General features: G+C 42.2%; 1 protein-coding gene across 6 annotated transcripts in view; it reads right to left on the reverse strand.

Annotated features, from left to right (window-relative positions):
• Window positions 1–26,247, reverse strand: part of BBS9 (Bardet-Biedl syndrome 9) — a 478,425-nt gene that overhangs the window by 360,299 nt on the left and 91,879 nt on the right. For all 6 annotated transcript variants that reach the window (XM_019483427.2, XM_019483428.2, XM_014602583.3 and 3 more), the window contains 3 exons: window positions 18,374–18,555; window positions 7,564–7,637; window positions 3,729–3,782 (listed from right to left, as the gene is read on the reverse strand). In XM_019483427.2, the coding sequence (XP_019338972.1) occupies window positions 3,729–3,782; window positions 7,564–7,637; window positions 18,374–18,555 (310 nt within the window). The remainder of the gene's footprint in view (window positions 1–3,728; window positions 3,783–7,563; window positions 7,638–18,373; window positions 18,556–26,247) is intronic.

Here is a 26,247-nt window from a genome sequence, read left to right on the forward strand (position 1 = left end):
AGAAAGCCAATGTGGTGCCTATCTTCAAGAAAGGGAGGAAAGTGGATCCGGCTAACTATAGGCCCATTAGCCTGACTTCTATCCCGGGGAAGATCTTAGAAAAGTTATTAAAGAGGCCATCCTTAATGGACTGGCCGACGCCAACATCTTAAGGGATAGCCAGCACGGGTTTGTTGCGGGTAGGTCTTGCTTGACCAATCTCATTTCCTTCTACGACCAGGTGACCTATCACCTGGACAAGGGAGAAGAGATTGATGTCATACACCTTGACTTCAAAAAAGCCTTCGATCTGGTTTCCCATGATCACCTCTTGGAGAAACTGGCCAATTGTCACCTTGGGTCCTCCACGATCCACTGGCTAGAAAATTGGCTCCGGGAGTCGGACCCAGAGGGTAGTAATTGATGGAAGTCACTCATCGTGGTGTCCTGTGACCAGTGGGGTCCCCCAAGGCTCTGTCCTTGGACCCATACTGTTCAACATCTTCATTAATGATGTGGACACTGGAGTCAGAAGCGGACTGGCCAAGTTCGCCGATGACACCAAACTTTGGGGCAAAGCATCCACACCAGAAGACAGGAGGGTGATTCAGGCTGACCTGGACAGGCTCAGCAAGTGGGCGGACGAGAATCTGATGGTGTTCAACGCTGATAAATGCAAGGTTCTCCACCTTGGGAAGAAAAACCCGCAGCATCCTTATAGGCTTGGCAGTGCTATGTTGGCTAGCACTAAGGAAGAAAGAGACCTGGGGGTCATCATTGACCACAAGATGAACATGAGTCTGCAGTGCGATGCTGCGTCTAGTAAAGCGACCAAAACACTGGCTTGCATCCATAGATGCTTCTTAAGCAAATCCCGGGACGTCATTCTCCCCTTGTACTCGGCCTTAGTGAGGCTGCAGCTGGAGTACTGCGTCCAGTTTTGGGCTCCACAATTCAAAAAGGATGTGGAGAAGCTTGAGAGAGTCCAGAGAAGAGCCACGCGCATGATCAGAGGTCAGGGAAGCAGACCCTACGATGACAGGCTGACAGCCCTGGGGCTCTTTAGCCTGGAAAAGCGCAGGCGCAGGGGTGATCTGATGGCCACCTACAAGTTTATCAGGGGTGACCACCAGTATCTGGGGGAACGTTTGTTCACCAGAGCGCCCCAAGGGATGACGACTAGGTCAAATGGTCATAAACTACTACAAGACCGTTTCAGGCTGGACATAAGGAAGAATTTCTTTACTGTCCGAGCCCCCAAGGTCTGGAACAGCCTGCTACCAGAGGTGGTTCAAGCGCCTACATTGAACACCTTCAAGAGCAAACTGGATGCTTATCTTGCTGGGATCCTATGACCCAGCTGACTTCCTGCCCTTTGGGCAGGGGGCTGGACTCGATGATCTTCCAAGGTCCCTTCCAGCCCTAATGTCTATGAAATCTATGAAATGTATACTTAAACAGAGTGCAGAAAGTACCTGGAGGAAAAAACATGCTTAAAAAGGTATTTCAACCTTAATTTCCAATATTCTCTTCCCATAGCTCTGGAAATGGAAAAAGGCCACTTATTTAGATGTAGGACTGCAAATTAAACTTCATTTTACAGAATTACCTTTCTTAATGCTTTATATGCTTTGTACCATGGATTGAAGTTGTGTATTATTACAGCAAAACTACCAACGCTGTAAAATGAACAGAAAGCACTTCTTTCCACTTCATCATTTTCTCTCTTCATTGAATTAGGACAGTTTTTGAAAGATTCTACTATCTGAATTTGGATAAGCTGGTTAGACTCTCTGTTACTCATCTTAAATAGTTTTATTTCACAAATAGTCTTATTAAAGTTATCTCCTCATGAAGTCATAAGATGGTTGTAAACAGGGGTAGGTTATCCAAATCTGGCTCATAACTTATTCACGGAAGTTTTTACACAGCTCATTCTGGCTAGAGCAATAATGGGCAAGGATACCAGTAGTTTAGGTCTTGGTTTTGCTTGGTTATAGTTTCATAGTTTCTAGGGTCAGAAGGGACCTGAATAGGTCATCAAGTCTGACCCCCTGCCCTGGGCAGAAACGAGTGCTGAGATCATAATACCCCAGCCAGATATTTATCCAACCTTTTCTTGAAGACCCCTTGGGAGCCCATTCCAGAGCCTGGCAGCCCTAACCATAAAGTAATGCCTCCTGATATCTAGCTTGAACCTGCTCTCAATCAATTTGTGGCCATTATTCCTTGTTATCCTAGGTGGTGCTGGGGGGAACAGAGCCTCACCTATTTTCCGCTGGTCCCCCCTGGTGAGCTTATAGATGGCCCCTCTCAGTCTTCTCTTGTGGAGGCTAAATAAATTCAGGCCCTTTAGTCTATCCTCATAGGGCCTGACCTGACCACCAAGTAAACATGGGCAGCAATCAGGCAGCTTGCAGCTGGCTGTTATCCCAATCAGGCAATGCTGCCAGATTGGCGAACAGGGACCAGCTGTTATATATAAGGACTAGGCCCTGAACAAAAAGGCAGCAGCCTGCTGCCAGCCAGCCAGAGAACACCACCCAGCTGAAGCTGCTGCTGAACATCTTGGAGGTAAGGGCTGGGCCTATGGGGAAGAAGGAGACCCCTTGGCCCTGAGCATGACTGAATCTGCATCCTGCCGGGGACAAGTGGCCTGGCGGGACTGTTTGTGGTAGGACAGTCCCCCAGAAGTGCCAAACCAGTTACCGCCCCAGTGAAAGGCAAGTATGGGGCGCCTTCTTACCCCAGCCCTCACATCCCTGGTGGGTAAGATCTGGACAGGGGGAGCCCAGGCTCACTGTGAGCACTGATACAGGGCCCAGGCCAGGTGGAGTGACCTGTGGCAGTGCCCAGGCTCACAGCGCAGCCTGAAGTCACAAGGGAGTCAGGTGTAAGGCTCCAGGGGAGTGGGGCCCTGAGCCTGGGGGAGCAATCAGGGAAGCTCCCAGGTGAGGGGATACTGGTTAACTTAGTGAGTGTAGTGGGACAGGGCTTGGAGCCCTAGTCCCGACGTAAGGGGCTCAGAGCCCAACGTGAGGGGCTTGGAGCCCGACGTGAGGAGCCAATGAGAGAGGCTTGGAGCCCAGGGACAGGGCTTGGAGCCCGAGCATGGGGCTCAGAGCCTGAGGATGGGGTATAGAGCCCCGTGTGGGGCCTGGACCCAATGTGTGGGGGCCTGGGGCCCTGAGTATGTATTAGGATGTGATAAGGCCGGGTGTTAGGCCACGGGACATTTGCAAGGCATGGGACATGATAAGGGGAGGTCGAAGTCGTGTACTTGGGCCCTTGTCACTAGGGCAGATAAATGGGCAGCCTCCTGCCTGATTAGCATCTAGTAATCATTGCATCAAGGCATGGCAGGAAAGATAGGTGGGCGGTTCGCCCGTAGACAAGTGAGCAGGCCTATGTTTGAGACCAGCCCCAGGATGCACACGTTGCAAACACCTACAATCAAATTCTCCAAAAATTACTTCTTTCCACTCTAATAGTTTTTACTTATCTTTTGGCTGTTCCATAAAACCCATCACACATGAAGTCACTTCATAAGTTTGGCACAAAATTAAGGTGTGGGGAGGAGAAAAAGATCATCTCACATTAACAGAAGGAGACAAAATTGTAAAAATATATTGCATCTCAAGTTCTATTACTAATGTCCATGGCTATAGTCAAATAGACAGCAAGTGTGACAGGTTTGCTGAAACTGCTACTGTTTTGAGTATTATTACACTGTGAGAAAGGTACAATACCTTTACTGTAACTGAAGGAACCACCTCTGCTCTCACCTCACTGTCAATGGCTTGCTGTGAAGAAAGATGAAAACAGAACAAGTTCAATATTACACATGAATGATTGAACACAATGAATGCAATATTACTCTCCTACCATCAGCTAGGCAAATAGGGAATTAACTGTAAAGGACTTATCACTTCAATGACACATTAAAATACACAAAATAGGTTTCTGGGCCCCCTCTTAAAAACAAAAATCTCCCTCTGAAACTGCCTGCAAAAGGATAGCAAAGGTCATGAATGTTGTGTGTTTATAAAGCTAATATACTTTGAAGTATATTTTAATATTTGAAACTGTTTTGCTTGGCACAGTTCTTTTTACTCTACGTTTCTTCGCATTTTGGAAACTCCTTGGGCTATTCAGTAAGGAAAGGTAACTTCCAAGATACTTATATACACAAATATTATATATATACACACGCACGTTAGTTTGTAATGTATAATCACTACATTCTATCATATAATCAAAATAAAATAGTGTAATGTAGGTCTTGAATTTCAAAAGTAAAAAATATAGCTACCTTTTTTTAAACAGAAATAAGCAACAGTAGCAAGAGATAACCATGTCCAAAGATAAAGTCATTTTGACCATTCAGTCTTTTTAAAATAAGTATATTCATACCAAACATAGTTCTACATGGAATTCTCATTTTTGGTTCTAATGGTCACACACACACCTTTATGCTTAAACATTTCTTTTCAAGATCTACATAGCAACCCTTACAATACAACTTCACATGGTAAAATATGTAAAGTAATCTAAAGCCTCTGGCAGACATTAATATAATCACTGGATTGGTATCTGAGGAATTTTGTGCCCAAACCCAAAAACTTCATGACTGCCTGGAAGCAGGAAGCCCAACTTCAGGAGCTTAGGGCTTCCCTGTGCCTTATGCTAATGATCAGTTTATTGCCAGGATTGGGGAGGAGGTAATCCCAGGGTCTGGGATACAGTAGCCCTGTGGTTCTGGCCCAATCCCCCTACACACATATATAACCCAGTATGCCAGCTCTTTTAAAAGGCTTGTCCTCCACCTCTTGTAGTTTATCGTGTTTTTACTAAGTGACTGTAGTACACACCCCCAAGGAACTTTTCTATATAAGACATGGAAAAATACAGTTGCCACAAAGGCTACTCTCAGTATCATACCACTGATTCAAGACAATAGCTAATTTGGCAGACACATTTGCTCACGAATAAGGCAGCTCAGTTTACATCTGCAAACTTGAGTACCTCAGTGAAAGAACAAGAGATTGTTAGTGACCTAAGGTATTTTAGAGCTGCATCTAGGCAACACCAGGCAACCAGGGGTGCTGACAGACGTGCAGGCCCCCACTCTAACTCATGGTGCTTTACATAAAGTGCCGTGAGTTAGAATTTTTCCCCTCCCCCCAAAAGATGTTTGCCTGTTGGGTCAGGGGGGTGGGGATCAAGCCTGCAGTCAGGTGAGCAGCCAGCCAAGGAGCGGTCCCTCTCCTGAGCCCTCTCCTCCTCCCCCCCCCCCCCCCCAGCTCCCATTCAGCACAGTGAGGGACCAACAAACTTACACAAACCCCAGGCGCATCTCTGGGAGCACCCTGATACTCCAGGGTTTTGTCACAAACAGTTATGACGAAGAATATCAATATTTGTATTTCTAAACTTAAGAATTAAAAATGCAATTCCATTCATGTTTTGAACATCCAAAATAACCTGGTAAGCAGAGTTTTGCAGACATGGGTAGCCAGAAATTACTAAACAGACATCTATCAAGGTACAATACTGTCCAAGCTCTGAGATGCAAATAGCCTAATTTTTAGAGGAATGCAATAACAATAGATACAAGAAATGTCAGTAGACTTGAAATGCAAGATCGATGCTTTACTTCAGCTTATTTGGAACTGTGTTACAGCACCAAAGAACCATTGATTATGAGAATGGCATAGTCCCACCAGGCCATCTTGCTAAACTTCTTGCCAAAGCAAGATCACTCCTCATGGAGGATCTCTGAATTGTTTGGGCAGCCTAGTTTTAAATGATCCATGTAATGAAGCTTCCACCATTTCTCTTCAGACTAACACAGTGCAATCATTTTTAGTAATAAAAACTTATTCCAGATAGGTTAAATTTTTCCTTTGCTTAGTTTCATTTCAAAGGACGACAGTCATCAAGATGAAACTTTACTTCTTAAAGTAACCCTATTTTACTAAAAATTATTAATCAAACATTCTGCAAATTATCGACATAACTGCACCATCTACCATAAGATCTGTGTTACACATTGCTAATATATAGCAATATGTCATGAATTTGAGGTTATTCTAAATTTTGAAGCATCCTATTCTGCATATAGAAAACAAGCCATATAAACAAATAGTGATGCCAACAAACAAAAAATGGTTCTTTTTATTCTCCTCTCCTGTTTTTAATTATAGAAAAAGGTGAATTTATGTTTGACTATAGTCTTCAATTGTTTTCCTTATATATGTGAAAAAGCAGCTAAAGAGTAGATCATGCCATTTTATTCAATATGAATCCATAAGCATGAGAGCAGACCCCATATAATTAGTTCTGTTACCAATATATCCTAGTCACAATAAATACAATCAATTTTTTTCACAGAAATTATACTCCTCAAAGACTACCAATATGCATCTTACCTGTAAGTCTGCATAGAAATATATTCCTTCAAGCAATAAAGTATCCCAGAGCTACCAGTGTATGGTTTTGACTTCTATATTACACACTAGGGGTGTGCGTAGCGGGCCATATTTGATTCAGATTGGGCCCAAATCAAGGGACAGTGATTCATTTTGCTGATTCAGATCGCTGTCCCAATTTGATTTAGTCAAATCCGAATCTGAAGGTTTGATTCTGATTCGGAGAATCAGCAATTTAGCCACAGACACAGTTTTAAATGTTTTTTCTTATATACCTCAGAGTACCAGGCGCAGCTCGAGAATGCTGAGATGAGGGGGCAGATGAAGCATCCCACAGGAGCACGGGAGGGCCTCCCGCGTGCTCAGTGCCAGACCCAGAAGTGGACCAGTAGTACTTCCGGTCTACTTCCAGGTCCACTGCTGAGCATGCAGGGGACCCCCACACACCCCCAGGATTGGCAATCGGCCATGGGGGACACCAGGTGCTCTCCCAGACCCAGGAGGCACCGGTTGCTGAGCTGGGGGGGGGGGGGGTGTCTCTGCACACTCCACGGTGGACTTGGATGTGGACTGGAAGTGCTTCTGGTCCACTTCTGGGTCCGCCATAGAGCGCAATGGGGACACCCTTGCACTCCCGTAGGGTGCTCCATACACCCCACCATCTCAGTGTTCACGAGCCAACTGGTACTTAAGGTATATAGAAAAAACATATAAAGCTGTGTCTACGCCCGAATCGTCCAATCGCTCTGAACTGAATTGGAGGCTTCTGATTCAATTTGGAGAGATTAATGGGTCTCCTGATTCAATTCAGAGATCCGGCCTCTGAATCAGGCCGAATTTCCTCTGAATCGAATCAGTGACTGAAGGTTCACACAGCCCTATCACACACACACACACACACACACACACACACACACACACACACACACACACACACACACACACACACACACTCTACACCCCCCATCCCAGGAGCTAAACTTAAAGGTATACAAACTATTCCCCAAGTAAACTTCTCTTCTCAAACCATGCTGCAGTAATTAAGTACACTAAAATAAAATGATGTTACAGAGTAGAATATGAATAAGAACAAAAACTTCAGAAAAAGTACCATTTTCTACATTAAAACTCTCCTTTAAAATAATCTACCTACAGATATTGCATCCAGGTGAAATGAAACTTCTGCTGTGACTTTCAAATCATCATCCTCAGATTTTGGCAAAATATCTGCAAAGGAAAAAAAAAAAGCAATCAACCCTACTTTAAATGATTGAGTACATCTACAGTCCTAAAAAGATTTTCTATAGAGAATGGCGCACAGCTTGACCAAGATGCATTTCTGAGTTTAAAATGAGTGTCTCCAAACTGGTACCTGAAGAAAAAAAATCCATCAGCAAAAATGTAGACATCAACTCTGCCATAGATGAGCAATTCTACCAATCAATCCTATGCCAGTCCCAAGCCCAGATAAAGGAAGAGCATCCAGCTTTAAAAACCTCTCCCAAATCATCATAATGCAGATCCAACGAACAAATGTAGCTAGGGCATACCCCATAGGTGACATGCAGGATCAATGCCTGGATCTTCATCAATGACCTGGAAGACAGCATAAAGTGCACCCTCAGCAAGTTTGCTGATGACACCAAGCTGAGGGGAGTAGTAGATATGCTGGAGGGCAGGGCTAGGATTCAGAGTGACCTGCACAAATTGGTGGATTGGGCCAAAAGAAATCTCATGAGGTTCAACAAGGACAAGTGCAAAGTCCTGCACTTAGGACAGAACAATCCCACACACAACTACAGGCAGGAGCCTGACTGGCTGGGCAGCAGCTCTGCAGAAAAGGACCTGAGGGCTGAAGATGAGTCAACAGTGTGCCCTTGATGCAAAGAAGGCTAACGACATACTCGGCTGCATTGGTAGGTGTGCAGCCAGCAGGTCAAGGGAAGTGATTATTCCCCTCTGATGAGGCCGCATCTGGAGTACTGTGGTTTAGTTTTGGGGCCCCCACTATGGAAAGGATGTGAACTAATTGGAGAGAGCCCAGCGGAAGGCAACAAAAGTGGCGAGGGGGCTGGGACACATGACTTCTGAAGAGAAGCTGAGGAGACTGGGCTTATTTAGTTTGGAGAAGAGAAGACTGAGATGGGATTTAATAGCAACCTTCAACTACCTGAAGTGAGGCTCGAAAGAGGATGGAGTTAGACCTTTCTCAGTGGTGGCAGAGGAGAAACGATCTCAAGTTGCAGCAAGGTAAGTTTAGGTTAGATATTAGGAAGAATATTCTCCTAAGAAAATAGTAAAACACTGGCACAGGTTACCCAGAGAGGTGACAGAATCTCCATTCTTGGAGGCTTTTAAGACCCAGCTAGACAATGCTTTGTCTGGGATTATCTAGCTGGGCCTGGTCCTACTTTGAGCAGGAGGTTAGACCAGATGACCTTCCAAGGTCCCTTCCAACCTTAATTTTCTAAGATTCTATGATTCTAAGAGGAAAACCAAAGATGAGATAGAAAGATACAGTGAAGAGGGACATGAAAGAGAAGGAGTTGGAAGAAGATAGGTAAAACCAAAGCTGGTAGATAGCCAGGATCCACAACAGCAACCCCGTTTAGATGGGACGAGCAAAGGAAGAAGCAGCAGTAAAAATGTAGACATCAGTAGTGACATCCCCAGCATAATGTTACCCATCTCCTATCAAGCAGAGCTCTGTGTACTATATAAACATAAAGATTACAAGAAATACAGGTTTGAAATGGAGATTAGAGTATCATTGTCTAAAGTGGATATAAAATTATTTGGATCATGTTCAATGAATAGTCCAATGATAGTCATTAGTACTCAAATTCTAGTTGGGAGGAGGTATCAAGTGGGGTTCCCCAGGGTATGGTATTTTTCAACATCTGCAATGATTTGAGCAGGGTTGGCAAGCCAGTCAATTGACCAGTCAAATATTGTCAATTGGCCAGTCAGCTGACTGCATATTTTTTGACCAAAGATTGTAGCAATTTTACAAAAAACCCTACTTTTTTTTTTACGTTTCCTTGACAGAAATATTATTTTTATTGTTTTTTGACACATTTCTCAATGAAAAAATTGTGCTCTTCCTGTGTATTATTTGGACCTGTTGGCAATTTTTAAAAATAATTTTTTACTGATATTTGACTGGTAAATTGACCAAGCTTTATTTGATCCATTTAAATAACCAAACCTAGATCTGAACAATGAGATTGTGTGCATGCTTAGCAAATTCCTGGATGCCAGCCATTCAGGTATAGCTACAAACATTCTGGAGGATAGGACTTGTATCCTGAATGACCTGGATAGACTGGAAAAATAGTCAGTGATCAACCAAATGAAAATCAACAAGGACCAGTGCAAAGCCCTGTACTTGGGACAGGTTATGGTACTGCTAGGCTACGGTACTGCAAAGAAGGACCTAGAGATTACTACTGTGGACAAACTGAATATGAACCAACAGTATGCTCTTGAAATAAAAACCCAACCACATACCAGGTTATATTAACAGAAGTCTTGCTTGTAAAGCAAAGGAAGTGTTTTTTCCACTACACTGAACACTGGTGATGGCTCACCAGGAGTACTGTGTCCAATTCTGGGCCCCACACTTCAAGAAGGATGTAGAGAGATTGGGAAGAGTTCAGAAGAGGATGACAAAAATTATTAGAAGTCTGGGAAGCATGACTTATGAGGAAAAACCAAAAGAGATTGGGTTATTTAGTCTGGGGAAGAGAAGGCTGAAGGAGGATTTAATAACAGTCTTCAAATACCTGAAGGGTGATTATGAAGAAGATGGAGATGGCCCTTCTCTATGGCTGCAAGGGACAGGGCTAGGAAGCTGCAGCAGAGGAAATTTAGGTTGGAGATTAGGAAGGACTTTATGACTATGACAGTTGTCAAGCATTGGAGCAGGCTCCCTAGAGAAACTGTGGAATCTCCATTCCTGGCAACTTTAAAGACAAGGTTAGACAGACATTTGGCTGAGATGGTTTAGCCTGGAATGATCCTGCTTTAAGCAGGGGGCCCTAACTACATGACCTCCTGAGGTCCCTTTCAGCCCTACTTTCCTATGATACCATGAAGCCCAACAGTATTTCTCTGTGGGCATGCTGGAGTTTATGAACTACAAATTCTTAATTTAAAAAACAATATGCCAATATATTAAGAGGAGCGTGAAAATAAATTTATAAAAATTAACACACCACTAAGTTATTGAGTAGACATTAAATAAATGTTGTTATTATTTATCACATTTTGAAACAAAGACAAAAGTGTACCAGAAACTGCAACGGCAATGCTAGAAATCAAAATCACAGCCATTTACTTAAGCCTGGATCCCTTTACTAGGATCTTCTTCCCCCATCTTATAGACAGAAATATTTCAGCCAGTGGCCCCAATGAAGGCTCATTGACAACAACTCTGAAAACGTAACACCTTGGGCATTTATACACCTTTTCTTTTCCAGCAACGCATCGGAGATCCGCCACTTTGGAGCAGACTTGACTAATCAAGTCAACTCCACACACAAGCTGAAGCAAACTGCACTGCGCTGTGTGCAGTTGTACACGTGGCAAAATGTGTGTCAGCACACAAAAAGTGGCAGTAGCAAACTTTTGAACCAAAGCACCTCCAAGTTTAGTTCAAAAGCGTGTCACCACCATTTTATCAGCGCTGACATGCATTTCCCCACTTATTTCTTTTCTTTTTCATTTTTGGATGAGTATGGAAGAGGTCATATGGGAGCCGTTTCCATTTACAAAATAAAAAATACAACATTTGGAAATTTCCCTAATCTTTTCCTACCTTTCCTACCAAAATTATTTAAGCTTGGTTGTGCAAGTGGTCACAAGACAAGAAAACTGTTCGTTCATTCCTTTAGCTGACTGACATGCTTCCTGGTGCCAATTATCCATGACAAAACTTGTTACCTTTGCATTAGAGACTGGACTTAGGGAGGGTCACATGATGTCAATGGAGCAGATGGCTGCCTGAAGCTAGACCTCCATGGGAGAAACAGCATAATCCACAAAAAACATTATTCCTGACCAACCTCTCCCCTCAACTCTGAAAAGGCATTTCTCCTATGTAAAAGGATTAATTTGAAAAGCTACTTCCCCAGAACATGCTCACTGGAGGATCCTCATTTGGAACAACACACAACGTCTGCTGAATCAAAGATGACTGCCACAGGGGAAAGCAAAACAGGCAAAGCATAGGACAAAGGAAAAAAAGCCCCTTTGACCAGAGAGGACTTAGGTGAGTTAATTTCAGAAAGGCATTTTAAAATCCTCTAGAGGCACAGTTTAATAAAATGAAGCAGAGAAACAAAACCGGGAGCAGGTTCACAGACCGGAAGATAAAGTAGAGGGAAACCTGCAATCAGCAGTTAAACTTAAAATAAAATTAAGATAATTGGGGGGAAAAAAAGATAAGCAGCTTGCAGAGAAAACTGAGATCACAGAATATAGTGAGAAAAGAAATAAGAATAAAAGAACTCCCAGAAGGTGTGGAAAAGAGATACAGCAGAATAGTTAAAGCAGGCATTTCATTCCTTCTTGCAGCTTAAAAAGAGGCTGTAACAGTCCTTGTAGACCAAGCGCACACAGCTCGCTACATTCCCCCCCTCTCCCAACCGCCCCCAGCAATTCAAATAAAACAAGTGACATACTACTACCCTGTTTTGAACAGAAGCAGCAGATTCTGAAGAACCTTAGAGATACTCCTGATCCTGCTCTGGGAGGATATAAAATACAAGGGCATTTTTACGTGTGGTGGAATGCAGCACCAGGCACTTTTAATTAACAAGCCATACTAATTAAAAGCTCCTGCGCATCACATGCAAAAGTGTCACCGTGCATCCCCACACTGAAAAAATGGTGGTGGGGCACCTTGAACTGAAGCTCATCAAATGCGTTTTATTTCAAAGCACACTGCTGCCATTCTGTCAGAGGCAAGACACGCGGCAAAGCTGATTCATGTGACACACGAGGCTGCTTGAGCGTGTCAATTTCTGTGCTCCAGCAGACTCGATTAATTGAGTCTGTTCCGACATGCTGGATTTCCAGCACATCACAGCACACTCCGTGCACATGTGTAGGAGGTGGTATTTCAAGATTCATCACAGGCAACGTTAAGGAGAAGGAAGGAACTTCATGAAATTACAGCATCTCTCAGAGAAGTAAGTTAAAGATACATATGGGGTTTTTCTTTTAAACTTACCTTTGCGCATCAAAAAGAGCAGTACATTATAAAAGAGAGAAAACAACTTTCAAATCCATGAGAAACTAAACTTAATGGAAAACACCCTGAAGTCTTAGCCTGAGACGAACACAGACAGCAAGAAACTAACATAATACTAAAAGGCCAACTTGTTAAGCCCAGGAGACAAAGAGATACCAAAGTACAAGGACAAAGAGACTGGAAGAAGTCACAAAACTAGGAATATTCCAAAGGATTTGAGTAGAATTCAATAAAAGCATGAGGGAGAAGAAAAGAAAAAAATGGAAAGCAGAATATCACAGGGCAGGAAATAAAATAAAACAGCAATGTTGGGAACGGAAATAAAGTAGGAAAATGGGGAAATAAAGATATATTCCAAGACTAAAAGCAGAAGGCAAAGGGGTGGGGAGGAGTATATAGTGTAACCTGGGAAGAGACTGGGGGAATCCTGAAATATGGCTCTGCAAAACTCCCTTCAGAAAGTAGAAACAAACTATACTATATTTTGTCTCACATAACCTGCATCTTTCCCCCAAAACCAGCTGGGCATAATTGGGGTGTGGTTTATACATGAGGAAAAGGACTTCTTATGCATCCAGAGGCTTGGGGGCAGGGGAGACAGGACAATGGCAGCACTAATTATCACAGCTCTGGGAGCCACACAATTAAAGCTCTTTCTCTTCCCAAGTCCCCACTGCCACTGCCAAATACCTAGACCTGCACCCCAATACCTGGACCTGCACCTAGCCCCAACATGGTAGACTGGGCCCTGGTGTACAGCCTCCAGTCTCTGGCTCCCAGCCCTGGAGATCCAAGACCTCTGATACTTCATTATACTCCATGATAAGATTATTTTTTATTTTTGGGATCTTCCCAAAATAGGATTGTGTTTGTATATTGAGAAAATATAGTAATATAGTGGTGTAACTCCCCTAGGGTTGAAGTCAGGAAGTTCTCATGAAGGAGCTCACTAGTCAGGTGTGGAGGGATTGAATGCGTCTTTCCATCTAAGGGTGAATTCTCCACATTTTAGGACAGGGATAAGGGTACAAAAATAATGATCACTTGGTGATCCAAATAGGAGGGAAGTTGAACTAAATAAATAATGGAGGGGAAGGGGGGAAGCTTTAGTAAATAAAGTTAATTTTAGAGCAATAATGCATTAAAGAAGCATAGAAACAAAAACAGCATTGTAGGTATATAAAGTAGATTAAATATAACCTAGATATGCTTTATTTTCTTATTTTCTTATAATGTAAAGAGTGAAGTCAGTTACCACTTTTATTTTATAATATATTATAACCCCCTCCCCCCCAACCATGTTTACTGGATTTTTAGATAAGGCTTTCCCCATATTTAACATGGGAGAATGGCCACTTGTCTTAGAATTGAGTACAAGGGCAGGCATGGGGGAGGAAGAATGCAGGTACCTGCTGTGGTTTGGGCTTCAGTCACTACCCAGGATCCGGGCCATAACTGCAGCTTCTGTCCCGTCCGTCCGTCGTCCCCCCCCCCCCCCAGCTGTCTCTGAACCCCACCATCTCCCCCCTACCACCACACAGTCTCTGCTCCCCTGCCTGCCCCACTCCTTTCCCCCCTCCCCTTACCCTTGCTCCATGCCAGCAGGCTCCACCCACATTACAGTCGAGCATGGACCTAGCCTGGTGCTGTAGCAGCAGTGCAGCCTACACGGCTGCTATGGGGGCTGGGCTAGGGCTGTGCTCAGTGCCCCAGACTAGAATGAAGACAGAGCCTGCTGGCACAGATCAGGGCGGGGGTGGGGGGGAACAGATGCTGGTAGGGAAGGGAAGAAGGGGGAGCAAAGGTAGAGGGGGAAGGTGGGGCTCAAGACTAGAGAGGCGCATACACAAGCAGGGAGCAAGCTGTTTGGCCTCCCCATATTACCTGCCCCCCACTGCTTGCACCCCTACAGTGGTGGGGAAGATGATTGAAAGACAATGCCCCCAGTAATTATATTCTACTCGTGAAAAATTATAACAAATGTATAAATTTTCAATTTATAGAATCTAATTATTACGGGGTCATCTTAGACTTGAGTAAATATGTGGGGGTATATATTTGCCAGCCAGCAAGCCAGTGTCTTGAGCCAGATTGTTTGAATATTATAATATATAAACGTTACATTGATGATGATATAAGTTATTGTTGTATATTATTTCTTTTGTAAATATGCAATAAACCCAACCTCATGCAATTCCTGTGTGTTACTTCAGCATTGGAGCTTTGTTTCTATACTTGCCTGAATGAAAAATAAAGTATAAAAAACAAACAAACACAAAAACCTGGACTGAAACCACAAATCCAGAACATAATGGGCAGATGGAATCAACTTTCTATCATCACAGTGGGAGTGCTAATTTGAACTGGTTCCCTAGATGCAAAAGGCTCTCTCTATCACCTGAACCTTCCAAATGATTACCATGTAACAATTAAGGAAATAACATGATAGTGAAAACATTTTTCATCAGCTTAAAATGTAAAGCCTTTGAGTCAAAAATAAATAAAACACTTAAATTTCAACAATTTAATGTTTGCAGCTGGACAAAAGGACAACACTTTCATGGAAAAAGCTGATCTACATTTTTAAATGATCTAATCCTACATACCTTCCATATGTAGATGCTGAACTTAAACATGAAAAATCCTCTTTTTAAGGACACATGTCATTATAGATGTTAAGACCCTTAAGTCAGAAAACCACAGACAGAAGTTTAATGGTTCAGTTTGGCTTAAAGATTGTATAACTAGCCAGGGGTAGGATCCAGAGGGGTTGCACTGCTGTGGATGCACCCCACTTTGATTCCTTCTTTACTCTCTCAGCAACTGCACTGAGGCAGCCTGACCTGCTGGAGGCTGGAGAAGCAAAACAGCAAAGAGAAGCCCCACAGAAGCCAGATGGGGAGATTAAAAGGGGCTGGGGTACAGGTAAACTGTGCAGAGCCATAAGCCAGACTCCTCAAAGACAAGGCACTGCTGCTCCTGCTCCTCCCGTCCATGTGGCCCTGCCAACCCAGCAAACTACCTGCACTGAAGCCAGCAGAGAACGGGGGGTAGCTGGGCTCCTGTGCACATATTGCTCCAGGAAAAGTCCCATTCCCTCTTCCCCCTTCTCTTCCACCTGACCAGCACAGCTGCTATGATAAAGAAATGCATTTCTGGCACCAGTCAACAGGGAATGGATAAATGGTATGGAGCCCTAATTTGGGCTCCCAGGAGTTAGGGCAGGTAAGGAAAGTCCCATCTCCTCTTCCCCATCCCCTCTACATGGCCAAGAAGGCTGCTGCCAGCCAGCAGGGAATGGCAAAAGCAGGGTGAGTCCTAAGACAGGCTCCTGGGTGCCAGGGCACTGCACTGCACCAGTGGACAGTCCCATTCTCTTTCCTGTGGCCAGCAAGTCTAGCTGCTGCCACAGGCAGCAAACTACTTGCACCAAATCCTGGGCTCCTGAGATCCAGGGCACATGCTGCTCTAGGGGAAAGTCCCATCCCCTCCTCCTTCTACCTGGCCAGTAAAGATGCTTCAGTGAAGTAGCAAATTGCTGGCACCAGAGCCATCAGGGAATGGGTTAAATGGCATGGAGCTAGGGTAGGTGGAGAAAATCCCATTCATCCTTCCTGCCCTTCCCCCTTCTTTCCCCTCTTTTCCACTGCAATAAGGGAGCACAATACCCAGCCGGGAATGAGTTAAGCATTATCTTGTCCTGAGCTACGCTGTGTAGAATTCAGTTCTTCTCCATGCAGGGCCAGCTCAGTGCCACAACCCCCCTGCAGCAGCACAGAGAACTACAGCAGTAAAAGCCTTGGCCTGTCTTAAAGGATCCTTTTAAGGCCTCCCGGAGCCATGCATCTCTGCTGCTTTCTGCACTACACTCCTGCCATACTTGTTGTAGTCCCGCACCTTAAATATCTTAATCGGTCATGTTGCTACTTACGGTTCCTAAGGCAAGGATTTTGTGATGTGTTTATTGGACCAGCTGTATAGTTGTACTTAACATATAACAAAACAATGCATGGTCCAATAAAGTTATATTAGTTTTTGCTTCAATCTCAGACTGAATGCACCATCCGCACCCCCCGTTTTCAAAATCCCAGATCCACACATCTAGATAGTAACTCAATGCTGACCTGTGTTCTAGAGTTTTGGTAATCAACTAGCCCCAGTTGCAAGTTATTTTAAGGATTTGAGGAAAAACAAAACATAAACCTATAAAATCCAAAACTGAAATGCATTTATGAAGCACCAAGTAAAGGTTCCTGTTTTAAAAGGGATTTTCTGAAAAGCTTCAACTAACACAAAAACTTACTAAGATTTCAAACTAATTCAAACTAACTCAAAATCTTAACGTTTTTTTTTTCCAGAAAGAAGTCAGCTTGTAGAAGACGACCGTGAATTTGCAGAACAAATTAAAGAACTCATTCATTTAAAAATTCATGTTAAAAAAATCACAGGCAACTTATCAATTCCAAAAGATCCATGCATGTAAAATCTTATATACATTTATAAAAGAAAAAGACTAAAGAATAGCAGAGTAGCGGTTTTGCACCTTCTTATATTTCATCCATGTTCTTGGCATAATGTGCACTGAAAAAACAAATGACAGATATCTGTCCATTGACCTTGCATTTGCAGTAAGAAATACAAGTTGCTTTACTGGAATTTTGGAAGCACATACAGCTTTAATAACTGGTTACTGGCTTTATAGTTTTCAAAAGAAGCAGAAAACACTGCAGGTAGTAAGAGTCAAAAAATTAAATACAATTTTCAAACTTCAGTTTAATCAAACCACATGTATTCAGCCCTGTGCAAATACCAAGGAGTAAGACTGATTTTATTTCTTATTTTCTTTGGCTTCCACTTGCATCCTGCTCTTATTTTCCTATTTGCTTTATCATGTATTTTCACATAAAAAGCAGGAACTGTTTCTTTAATGTATTTTTAACAATATATTTAACTGCTCCTAGGACAGGGTTTTAAATTAATGCCTTTCACCTAAAAGAATTGTCTTTTTCACAATTCCCCAGTAAAACTTCATTCTTGTGAGATTCGCCATACAAGACCATCATATTATTTAAAAACTGAACTAATAATATAATCAGGAAAGAACTGTTTGCAAACGTTCAAATTGCGTGCATGTATATTCCAGTTTGAAACAGTTGTTTATTTAGTAGGCTGAAGTACATCTGACAACTCATTTACCATGTTCAAGTATTACTCCTTTTTTAAAAAGTAACAAAAAAGCTACTTTACACAGTCATTTTTGTTAATTACATGAAAGTAAAGACCCCATCTGAAATAAAAAAAATAAAACAAATGTTGCCAAGTTCTCTTTCTGAAGCCTGGAAAGTACATTAAACTATTTTTTGTGAAATTACTAACATTTTCTCAACTTTTTAAATAAACAACTACACTATCAATTTTTTTCTCTGAATGCTCTGTGATCTGGAATAGTGGAATGCTTGCAAGTTCCAACAGGCATGATGAAAAGAATAATACCCTATGCATCCAAGAGCCACAGAGTATACGGCTTTGTTTCCTCACCTATAATTAAGAAGCAACAAAAACTTCTAACTGGAATTTATTAAATAATATATTCCCTATGGACTGTAAATATGTTAAAAGTATAGTAACTTTTTGAAGTATTGAAGAGCTAACTAAATAAGAGCAAAGTGGTGGCAACTTTGTACAGCTCTGTAAAGAGAGGGTGTACCTTGTGTTTTTGTGGCCTCCTTGATGATCTTCTGAAGTTCTTTCATTTCTCTGTCTAGCTCTTCATAGTTCATTTCTCTAGATTCAACTTTAGGTGCCTGGAACACAGAAGGATCGGTTCCGAGGTAGGAACATTGAAGGTGCCCACTGTCACTGAGAGTAACTATTAGACCTTTCATATCTCTACATAAAAAGAGACAAAAAGCTCATTAAGACATTAGGAAATTAAACCCTTTACATCAATTACACAGTTCAATATGGATGCTCTTCATTCTGTCCATAACAAAATGTCTGCCATTTTAACTGTATTTTTTCCTAAAGTTTCCGTCTGATTATTTGACCAAAGAAAGAAAAATTCTTTTATATTCACATTGTTATCCCCATTTTATTCTTTTTAATTATGTTTATTAAAACAGTGGCTATACGCCAGGCCCTGGAAAAAACAGACTATACAATCCACAATCCAATCCAAAAGAACTATTAAATATAAATAAGCCAGACACAAGTACTGGAAAGAAGTATGATAAGGAAAGAAAACAAATCGTGGCCGACAACACATTAATTCCACAGATTCCCTTGTTATTTATATCCTTTCAAGTGAGATTAATTGACATGGGGGGGAGGGTTGGACAGATGAAAGAAAGGAGCAAAGAGCACCACCTGTCAGAATAAGGAGCCAATCAGTGGAAAGATGTCAACAGTGAAAATTGCAGTAAGCAGTCTCCTAGGTCTTAACTTTGGCTCTTCATGCAACTGCTGTGCCAGCTCTAGACTCCCAACTAACTCCTCCTCCTTCCATTTGATTCTGAAAGACCACACGTGCAGGGAAGAAAGGACGCATCCTGGTTCCTATCGCTCCCCCACGGACAGCTTCCTTTCTTTCCGAGTCCAAAAGGTATTGATGGAATTGCCCTAGCTACTCCCCATTTTAAATAACTAACAAGTAAATGAAAGCTGCCATCCATTTTGCTTAATCTGAAAGTTGTCATAAGTAGACAGAAGACTTCTCATATTGTATCAAATAAAGAATAGTATTTTCTGCTAGTATAAGATAACACTAAACTAGTTTCTATCCTGCTTTTAAAATGGTTGAGCGTATAAACTTTGGGGGTAGGGGTTAGTGTTTTTCTGTTTTTGTTTTTAATATCGTGGTAAGAAAGCACAGCCCTGACCTGCAGAAGTATGTTCCAATGCCAGTCTTGGATCTCTCTTCAATAGGACCTGTCATAAATGATTTTTTGTAGAGATCAAAAATTTTCAGTTTGTTCCCTAGGTACAAAGATCTGCTTAGATAACCAAGGTGAATGCACCATTCCATTAGAATAGCAAAGCCTTCCTAGAAAATTTCATTGCATCAAAGCTCATGCCTCCTCATTTTTTTTTTTCAGAAATTGCTAAAAAAAATTGTAAATTGAAAACTAATTTTGAGCACCTACTCTAATAAGCCTACTCCTATGAAGTTATGCATATCCTCTTATGCCATAAATATTAATATTACCAAAGGAATGAATACAATTTTCTAGTGGCGTTCTGTACAAATACAAACATGATCTGAAGCCACTGGAGTAGCCATGGTGAACTACACTCCTCTTCCAGTGCCTCATTATTAACTATATGTCTCCCCCAGTCAAGGACACCCTGGTTCAAGAGGCTTGGTCTTCTCCACAGACCAGTTCATTACAGATTTATCTACTGTCCAGCAGTCTAAAGTGGTGGGAGCAGTGGCAGCATATGAAGTAGATTCCAGTTCTCCCCATCTCTGACTCCTGGTTACTCACTCACTGGCTTTGGAAGAGACAAACACTGACATTATTCCGCTAAATACCTTGTCACAAGGATGCAACAAAGGAAAGGAAAGGATCCCAATTGTAACAAAAGCTCTTAACAAGGATGGTGTTTCCTCTGAGCACAATAATTGTTTACCTGTGCAAATTCTTGTATTTACTTATTGGTTACAGTCACAGGCAGGACACTGAACTAAGTACGTTGCCACTTTTTTGCCAGGAATCTGGTTTGGTTCACACACCTTTAATGGAGCCGCCACAATCAACTGAAGTGACTTGTAAGTTTTTAAATATGCTCCCCACTGGCTACTGTACTGAATGTAAAAAAAATGGGTTGGCTATCAGAATGCTCTTTGTACTTACTTGCCCATGAAAGGGTATTTATATGCAATCTGAGGACACCTAATTTTGCAATATAACAGGCATCTCTCTTCAGAAGCAATTCTGGTAAGTATGTTATCACACATATTTGGGACAAAGATTCTATACAGCACTGGAAACCTTCATCACTGGTGGTAACTGGCTACAGATTACTACTACCTAGAAAGACCTATGAAAAGATCAAAAAGTTCAGGTGCAAAGCTCTAACATGATGGTAAAATTATAGCCAGAGCCACATTTGTTTTGACCCGTGGGGGAGCACTTCTATGCTCTGGATTCTGAAGTTCTTTACGATTTTTGAATTCCTGGATGTGACATTTTGCCTAGCAGGTGCCCAGCTACAAACATGCTTATTTCTCCGGACAGTGCACTGAAATGTGTGCCTTACTTTTACTACTACTAGCCAGTTCTTAATAAGCTGGATGCTGAGACTGAGTTACAAGAAAGAATCTCCTATGGGAACTGTTGGTACTCCCAACCCTCCTTTTGTTTTTGTCATGTGAAGGATTTTGTTAGTTTAGAAGAAAAATTAACTAGGTTTCCTTAGAGCTTCTGTTCCAGATTACCCCTTCACTGGGTTTCTAGGTTCGCAAAGTTATTTTTTCTTGAATAATCTTGGTGTTGGTGAGTGCAATGCATTATGGTTCTAGTCTTGGTAGCAATGGTTGAGTCCTCTCTATTACCTCAGCAAGGAATTTCTCTATGGGAAGGGTGCTCAACCCCTGGCCTGTAGGCCAGCTGTAACAATGGAGACATCTCATCTGCCCTGCAGCACTCCCTAGAGGTCAAGAAATTTGGTGGCAGGGAAGTAGTGGCAATTAGCACTACCAGTGCTCTTCCGCTGCCAAATTTCCAGGCCCCAAGTAGCAGGATTAGATTAATAGATTCTAGGATCAGAAGGGACCTCAGTGAGCCATCTAGTCCGACCCCCTGCCAGGTAACAAAAGGGTCACCAAACCTGGGGTTATGTGATCTCATCCAGGTGCCTGTCCAGTCTCCTCCTGAAGACCCCCAAGGATGGGGCACACACCACCTCCCTTGGAAGCCCATTCCAGCTCCTGGCCACCCTGACTGTGAAGAACCTTTTTCTAATGTCCAGTCTAAACCTTCTCTCCAGTAGCTTATGGTCATTGTTCCTTGCTGTTCCAGGGGGTGCCCTAGTAAACAGATCATCGCCTACTTCATGTTGCTCTCCCCTTATGAATTTGTACGCTGCCATAAGGTCCCCTCTCAGCCTTCTCTTGGAGAGGCTGAAGAGGTTAATGTCCCTTAGCCTTTCCTCATAGGGCCTTCCCTGCAGGCCTCTAATCAGAAGACTGGCTCTTCTTTGGACCCTCTCCAGGTTGTCCGCATCCCACTTGAACTGCGGTGTCCAGAACTGGACACAGTACTCCAGCACTCTAGGCCTCAGCAACACTAGCATCATGCACCAGATTATGCCCAAGGATAGGATCCAGGCTGTGGATCAATCTGGCACCACTCATACAGCCCACAGGGCCAAAAGGTTGAGAACCATTATTGTAAGGCAGGGGGGTACGCATATTCCTGGGGTACTTGGATCGGTCCTAGGAGGTACGTGCAGGCAGGCAGGGATGGAGCACCGCTGCTTCCCAGGAGCAGGGCTAGAGAAAGGCAAGGGCAGGGGCACCCTTCTACAGGGCAGGGAAGCTCGCACATGGCAGCCACTGCTGCCACACATCAGCCTGATGAGCTTCCTTGCCCCACAGAGGGGCGCTGCTGCCCTCACTCCAGCCAGGTGAGCTTTCCCACCCTGCCCCAGCCTGGCTCCTGGGAGGCAGCGGCACTCCATCCCCACCCGCCCACACGTCATCCCTGCCTCCACGCTCAGCATCTGGCCATACGCCACCACCCCACCCTCCCCCCATGCTCAGCCACGTTCTATCCGCCACCCCCCTCCCCCCCAGTGTCCAGTCACCAGGGGTACTTAGACTAAAAAAGGTTGAAACCCGGTTCTAAGGTTTCCTTAACTGCTCCTCACGTATGAGGATGCATAATATAACCCTTTAGGATGACTGATTGCTATTCATAAGTTTAACAACTTCCTTACAGTCACCAGAGGTTATACCAGGACAGAATCCTAGATAGCTCCCTTCAAGGAAGAAGGATACTTCCAAATTATAAGCCACTTGTCATCCTGTAGACTCTCCTTAATAAGATGGCTGCCTATCCTGGAAAAGTCCTGCATGGCTTTTTGGGTCACATATGTGCAATACTCACCCACTGCAGGGGGAGGTAGCACATTACATATCCTAATCAGAGATACTCAGCTGAGTAAGGGCATGATCTGACTACTTGAGAAAATAGTTTGCATCTAGTATGTACAAGCCAGACAGGCCACCTGCCTGACACTCCCTAGCATTCAGGTAAGAATTATAAACAGCCTTTACCAAACATGGCTTTAGTCAGTGAATCACAAGTCATTTTGAACTTGGATAGGGATTTCTAACTCACCCCTCTTGCAATCCCATGATGGTGGGGTTTCATGAAAAGTGGAATCCTCACATACCTCTGATCTGGATATGGACTGTCATAAGTGTCCTTATACTCAAATGTAGAGCTAAGTCTATTGAGTTAAGAAGCTAATAATGCTCCTACCCTTAACAGACCCAGGGTAGTTGATAAGAAGGTACAATTCCCATTTCACTGTTCCTATGTCAGCCCCATTTCCTGAAGGAGAGGGGGGAGGGGTCACTGGGCAGAAGGGAACAGGAATGACACTGAAACTGGAGAGAACACTTTACAACAAAGGGCTTCTCAGTACATCCCGACATGCTGAAGGGTTGAGGATAGACAATGAAGCTGATAGGAGTACCATGAAAGTTCCCCAGCAAATGCTTCCTCAATGGGAGGGGAAACACAGGAGATGGGCAAGATAGTGTCCTCCTCATTCTGAAAATTTCTCCAAGTGCATTTGTTAGAAATACAGTCACTTAAGGTATGGGGGGGGGGCGCTCAATATGCTGATCTGACTCTGGCCTATGTGCCATGGCAGTGCAGAGGGGTCAACTGCTATGAATAATGAGGGCAGAACCAACTTCCTGCAGAGCTCACAAATGCCACCTCACATATGGAATATTGCTTAACTTGGCCAAACATTTGAAGAAAGATCTGCCATGCCCGCGTAGGTGCACAGAATTCCCAGAAAGGAATCACTGAAAGAGCAGATGCAGGAGCTGAAGCCACCATGCTGCCAAACACTTGACCCAAAAGGAAGAAAAAAGAATTACTTCTACACTAAAACAAATACAAATTCAAAGGTATAGAAAAAATGGATGAGAGGAACTGAATTGCTAGCTTATTCTACCAAAAACAGCAAACTGCTGACAGAGCATAACAGTTAAAGAGTTTCTAGCTACAAATTTGAACCAACTCCAAAATCCATAAGTGAAGGTATTAATCCATTGGGGAAGAAAAAAAAAAGACAAGGAGGAAGAAGACTGAAAAGAATTATCTAGGAAAAGGATTCATGATCAAGTACTAATGCATTAAACAACCTTCAACTTGTCAGAGTCATCACAGCTTTATCATCATTAATGAAGCTGTATCATAATGTCAGGTATATTATATTCAAAATCAACTTGTGCAAGTCTCTCTATGAATATTTGTGTGACAATCAGACACTTGGATCTGTAGCTAATTTGCTTAAACAAAACAGACTTCTTAGTAAACACACACACACACACATGTTTGTATGTATGTATCCTATCATAAATTTTCCTTCATGACTACATTTTGGCACTCTAAAAGAGAGGACATAGAAAACTGACACCAATTTTAAAACTCTTCTGAAAATATGAACCAAGGAATCTGCCTTGAGATAAAATCTATGGCCATTCTAGCTGCTCTTCCAGTCAGTAAGTTTTTTAAAGCTGATGTGGCTCAGGAGACAAATAGGTTGTTTCAGGAAATCAGCATAACAAGTAATATTCTTCATTTGTTTCTGTTGGCTTTTTCTAACGGCTTCATGCTCCTGCTAGTTCTTAAAGTCTATGGTGGTTTCTTAGTTATTTAAAATAAAATATACACACATGCATGAAAGCTGCCTTAAGGATTTCTCTCATTTCTTTCATGCATTGGTGGGTGCACTGATATGAAAAGGATGTAATGATCAAGTTGTACCAAATGAATTATGATGTATTAATTTCTCTGTTGGAATGTTAGTCGTCCAGTTAGATTGTTTTATTTTCTCAGGCCTTTAAAAGCTGTTTAAATCTGGGGTTTGTATTTAATAGTTTTTATAGCAGTTTCCCCACAGCTACTGCTCTCAAACATTATCCCTGCAAATGCCATTACTTCATTTGGCACATTTTGCACACAATCTGCAATTTCAATTACTTGTTAAAATTTCTTTTATTGTAGACTGTTTTACTATACATCATGCTACAGTCAAAGTAATGCTAGACTTAAAGGGACACTTTAATAGTGAGGAACTCAAAATATGAAACAAATTATTCTGGTATCTAAAATAACTTTATAGTACAAAGCAACTCCTACACACATATGGTAATAATTTGAAAATCTTTTATTGGATTCTGGGTAAAAATATTGGCATATGCTTTTTGTATGTCTTCTCTTACAAAACAAATTGTTCACAACTTAACTTTTTAACAAATTCAAATGCTTTGAATATTTCTAATTGTACAGTTCCAAATCTACCATTCAAATAGCTGACTTAATAGAATTACTGATTCCAGTGCTCAGATTTCTGGTTCAAAACAAACCCTAGTCCAACATGGTCAATTATCATAGTCAATTATAAGAATTTTAAAGAAATTTAGTTCATATTACTTTTATTTTCAAATCAGTCTTTTCATGAATTATAGAAAATCCTTCTTAAATTTGAGTGGCAGCATTTGTAACCCACATAATTAGAAAGCACTACAAAAATGCTTCTTACTATTATTTTATTTCCTGCTATTCATCAATTATAAAGAAAATCATTAAGAAATTAACTATGCTAAACACTTTAAGTCTGATTCTCTTCTTCAATCTACCAAAGTATTCCTCGCTTACACCAGAGCCAGTGAAATGTCTTCTTTCTGGCACAAACATTTTTCAAGCCACAAAGCGCCTAGAAAGCACCCAATGCCTCACTACTATTCTTCCACCACTTTAACTGCAGCTATGTAAGGCACTCAATAAAATGAGATCAGAACAGTAAAATAAAAGGGCTACCTAACATGAAGAAATGGGAGCAAACTTAAAACCACCTCTGAAAAGAAGCTGTTTGACACCCATTGCTAGGTTTTTCCAAGATCGACCTAAAAAGAACTCAGTGCCAACTACTCTTAATATTTAATTAGACCTAGGTACCTAATGAACTTTCTTAGGCTCCTATGAAAATCCCATTCCTCATGAAAAGTCTTTGATTAAAGTTATAGCAAAGGAAGGAAGGTAATGCTTTTACGGGAAAGACCTCTGTCCAGCTCCTAACATATGGAGACAGTCTAAAAAGAAAAGTCCACTTGTTCACATACAGAGATTATTTTAAGGTCTTTTATATAATATATTTAGTATATAACTAGAGTGCCAGCACAAAGCATAAACAATATTGGTGTGATGCTATGTAGTGAATAGTAGGGGTGCATGAAATGGGCCATATTCAATTCGGATTTGGCCTAAATTGGGGATAGTGATTCAATTCATTGATTAGGATCACTGTCCCCAATTTGATTCAGTCGAATCCGAA

Source organism: Alligator mississippiensis, chromosome 5 (genome assembly GCF_030867095.1).
Source record: "Alligator mississippiensis isolate rAllMis1 chromosome 5, rAllMis1, whole genome shotgun sequence".
In the NCBI taxonomy this organism is placed as follows: Eukaryota; Metazoa; Chordata; order Crocodylia; family Alligatoridae; genus Alligator; species Alligator mississippiensis.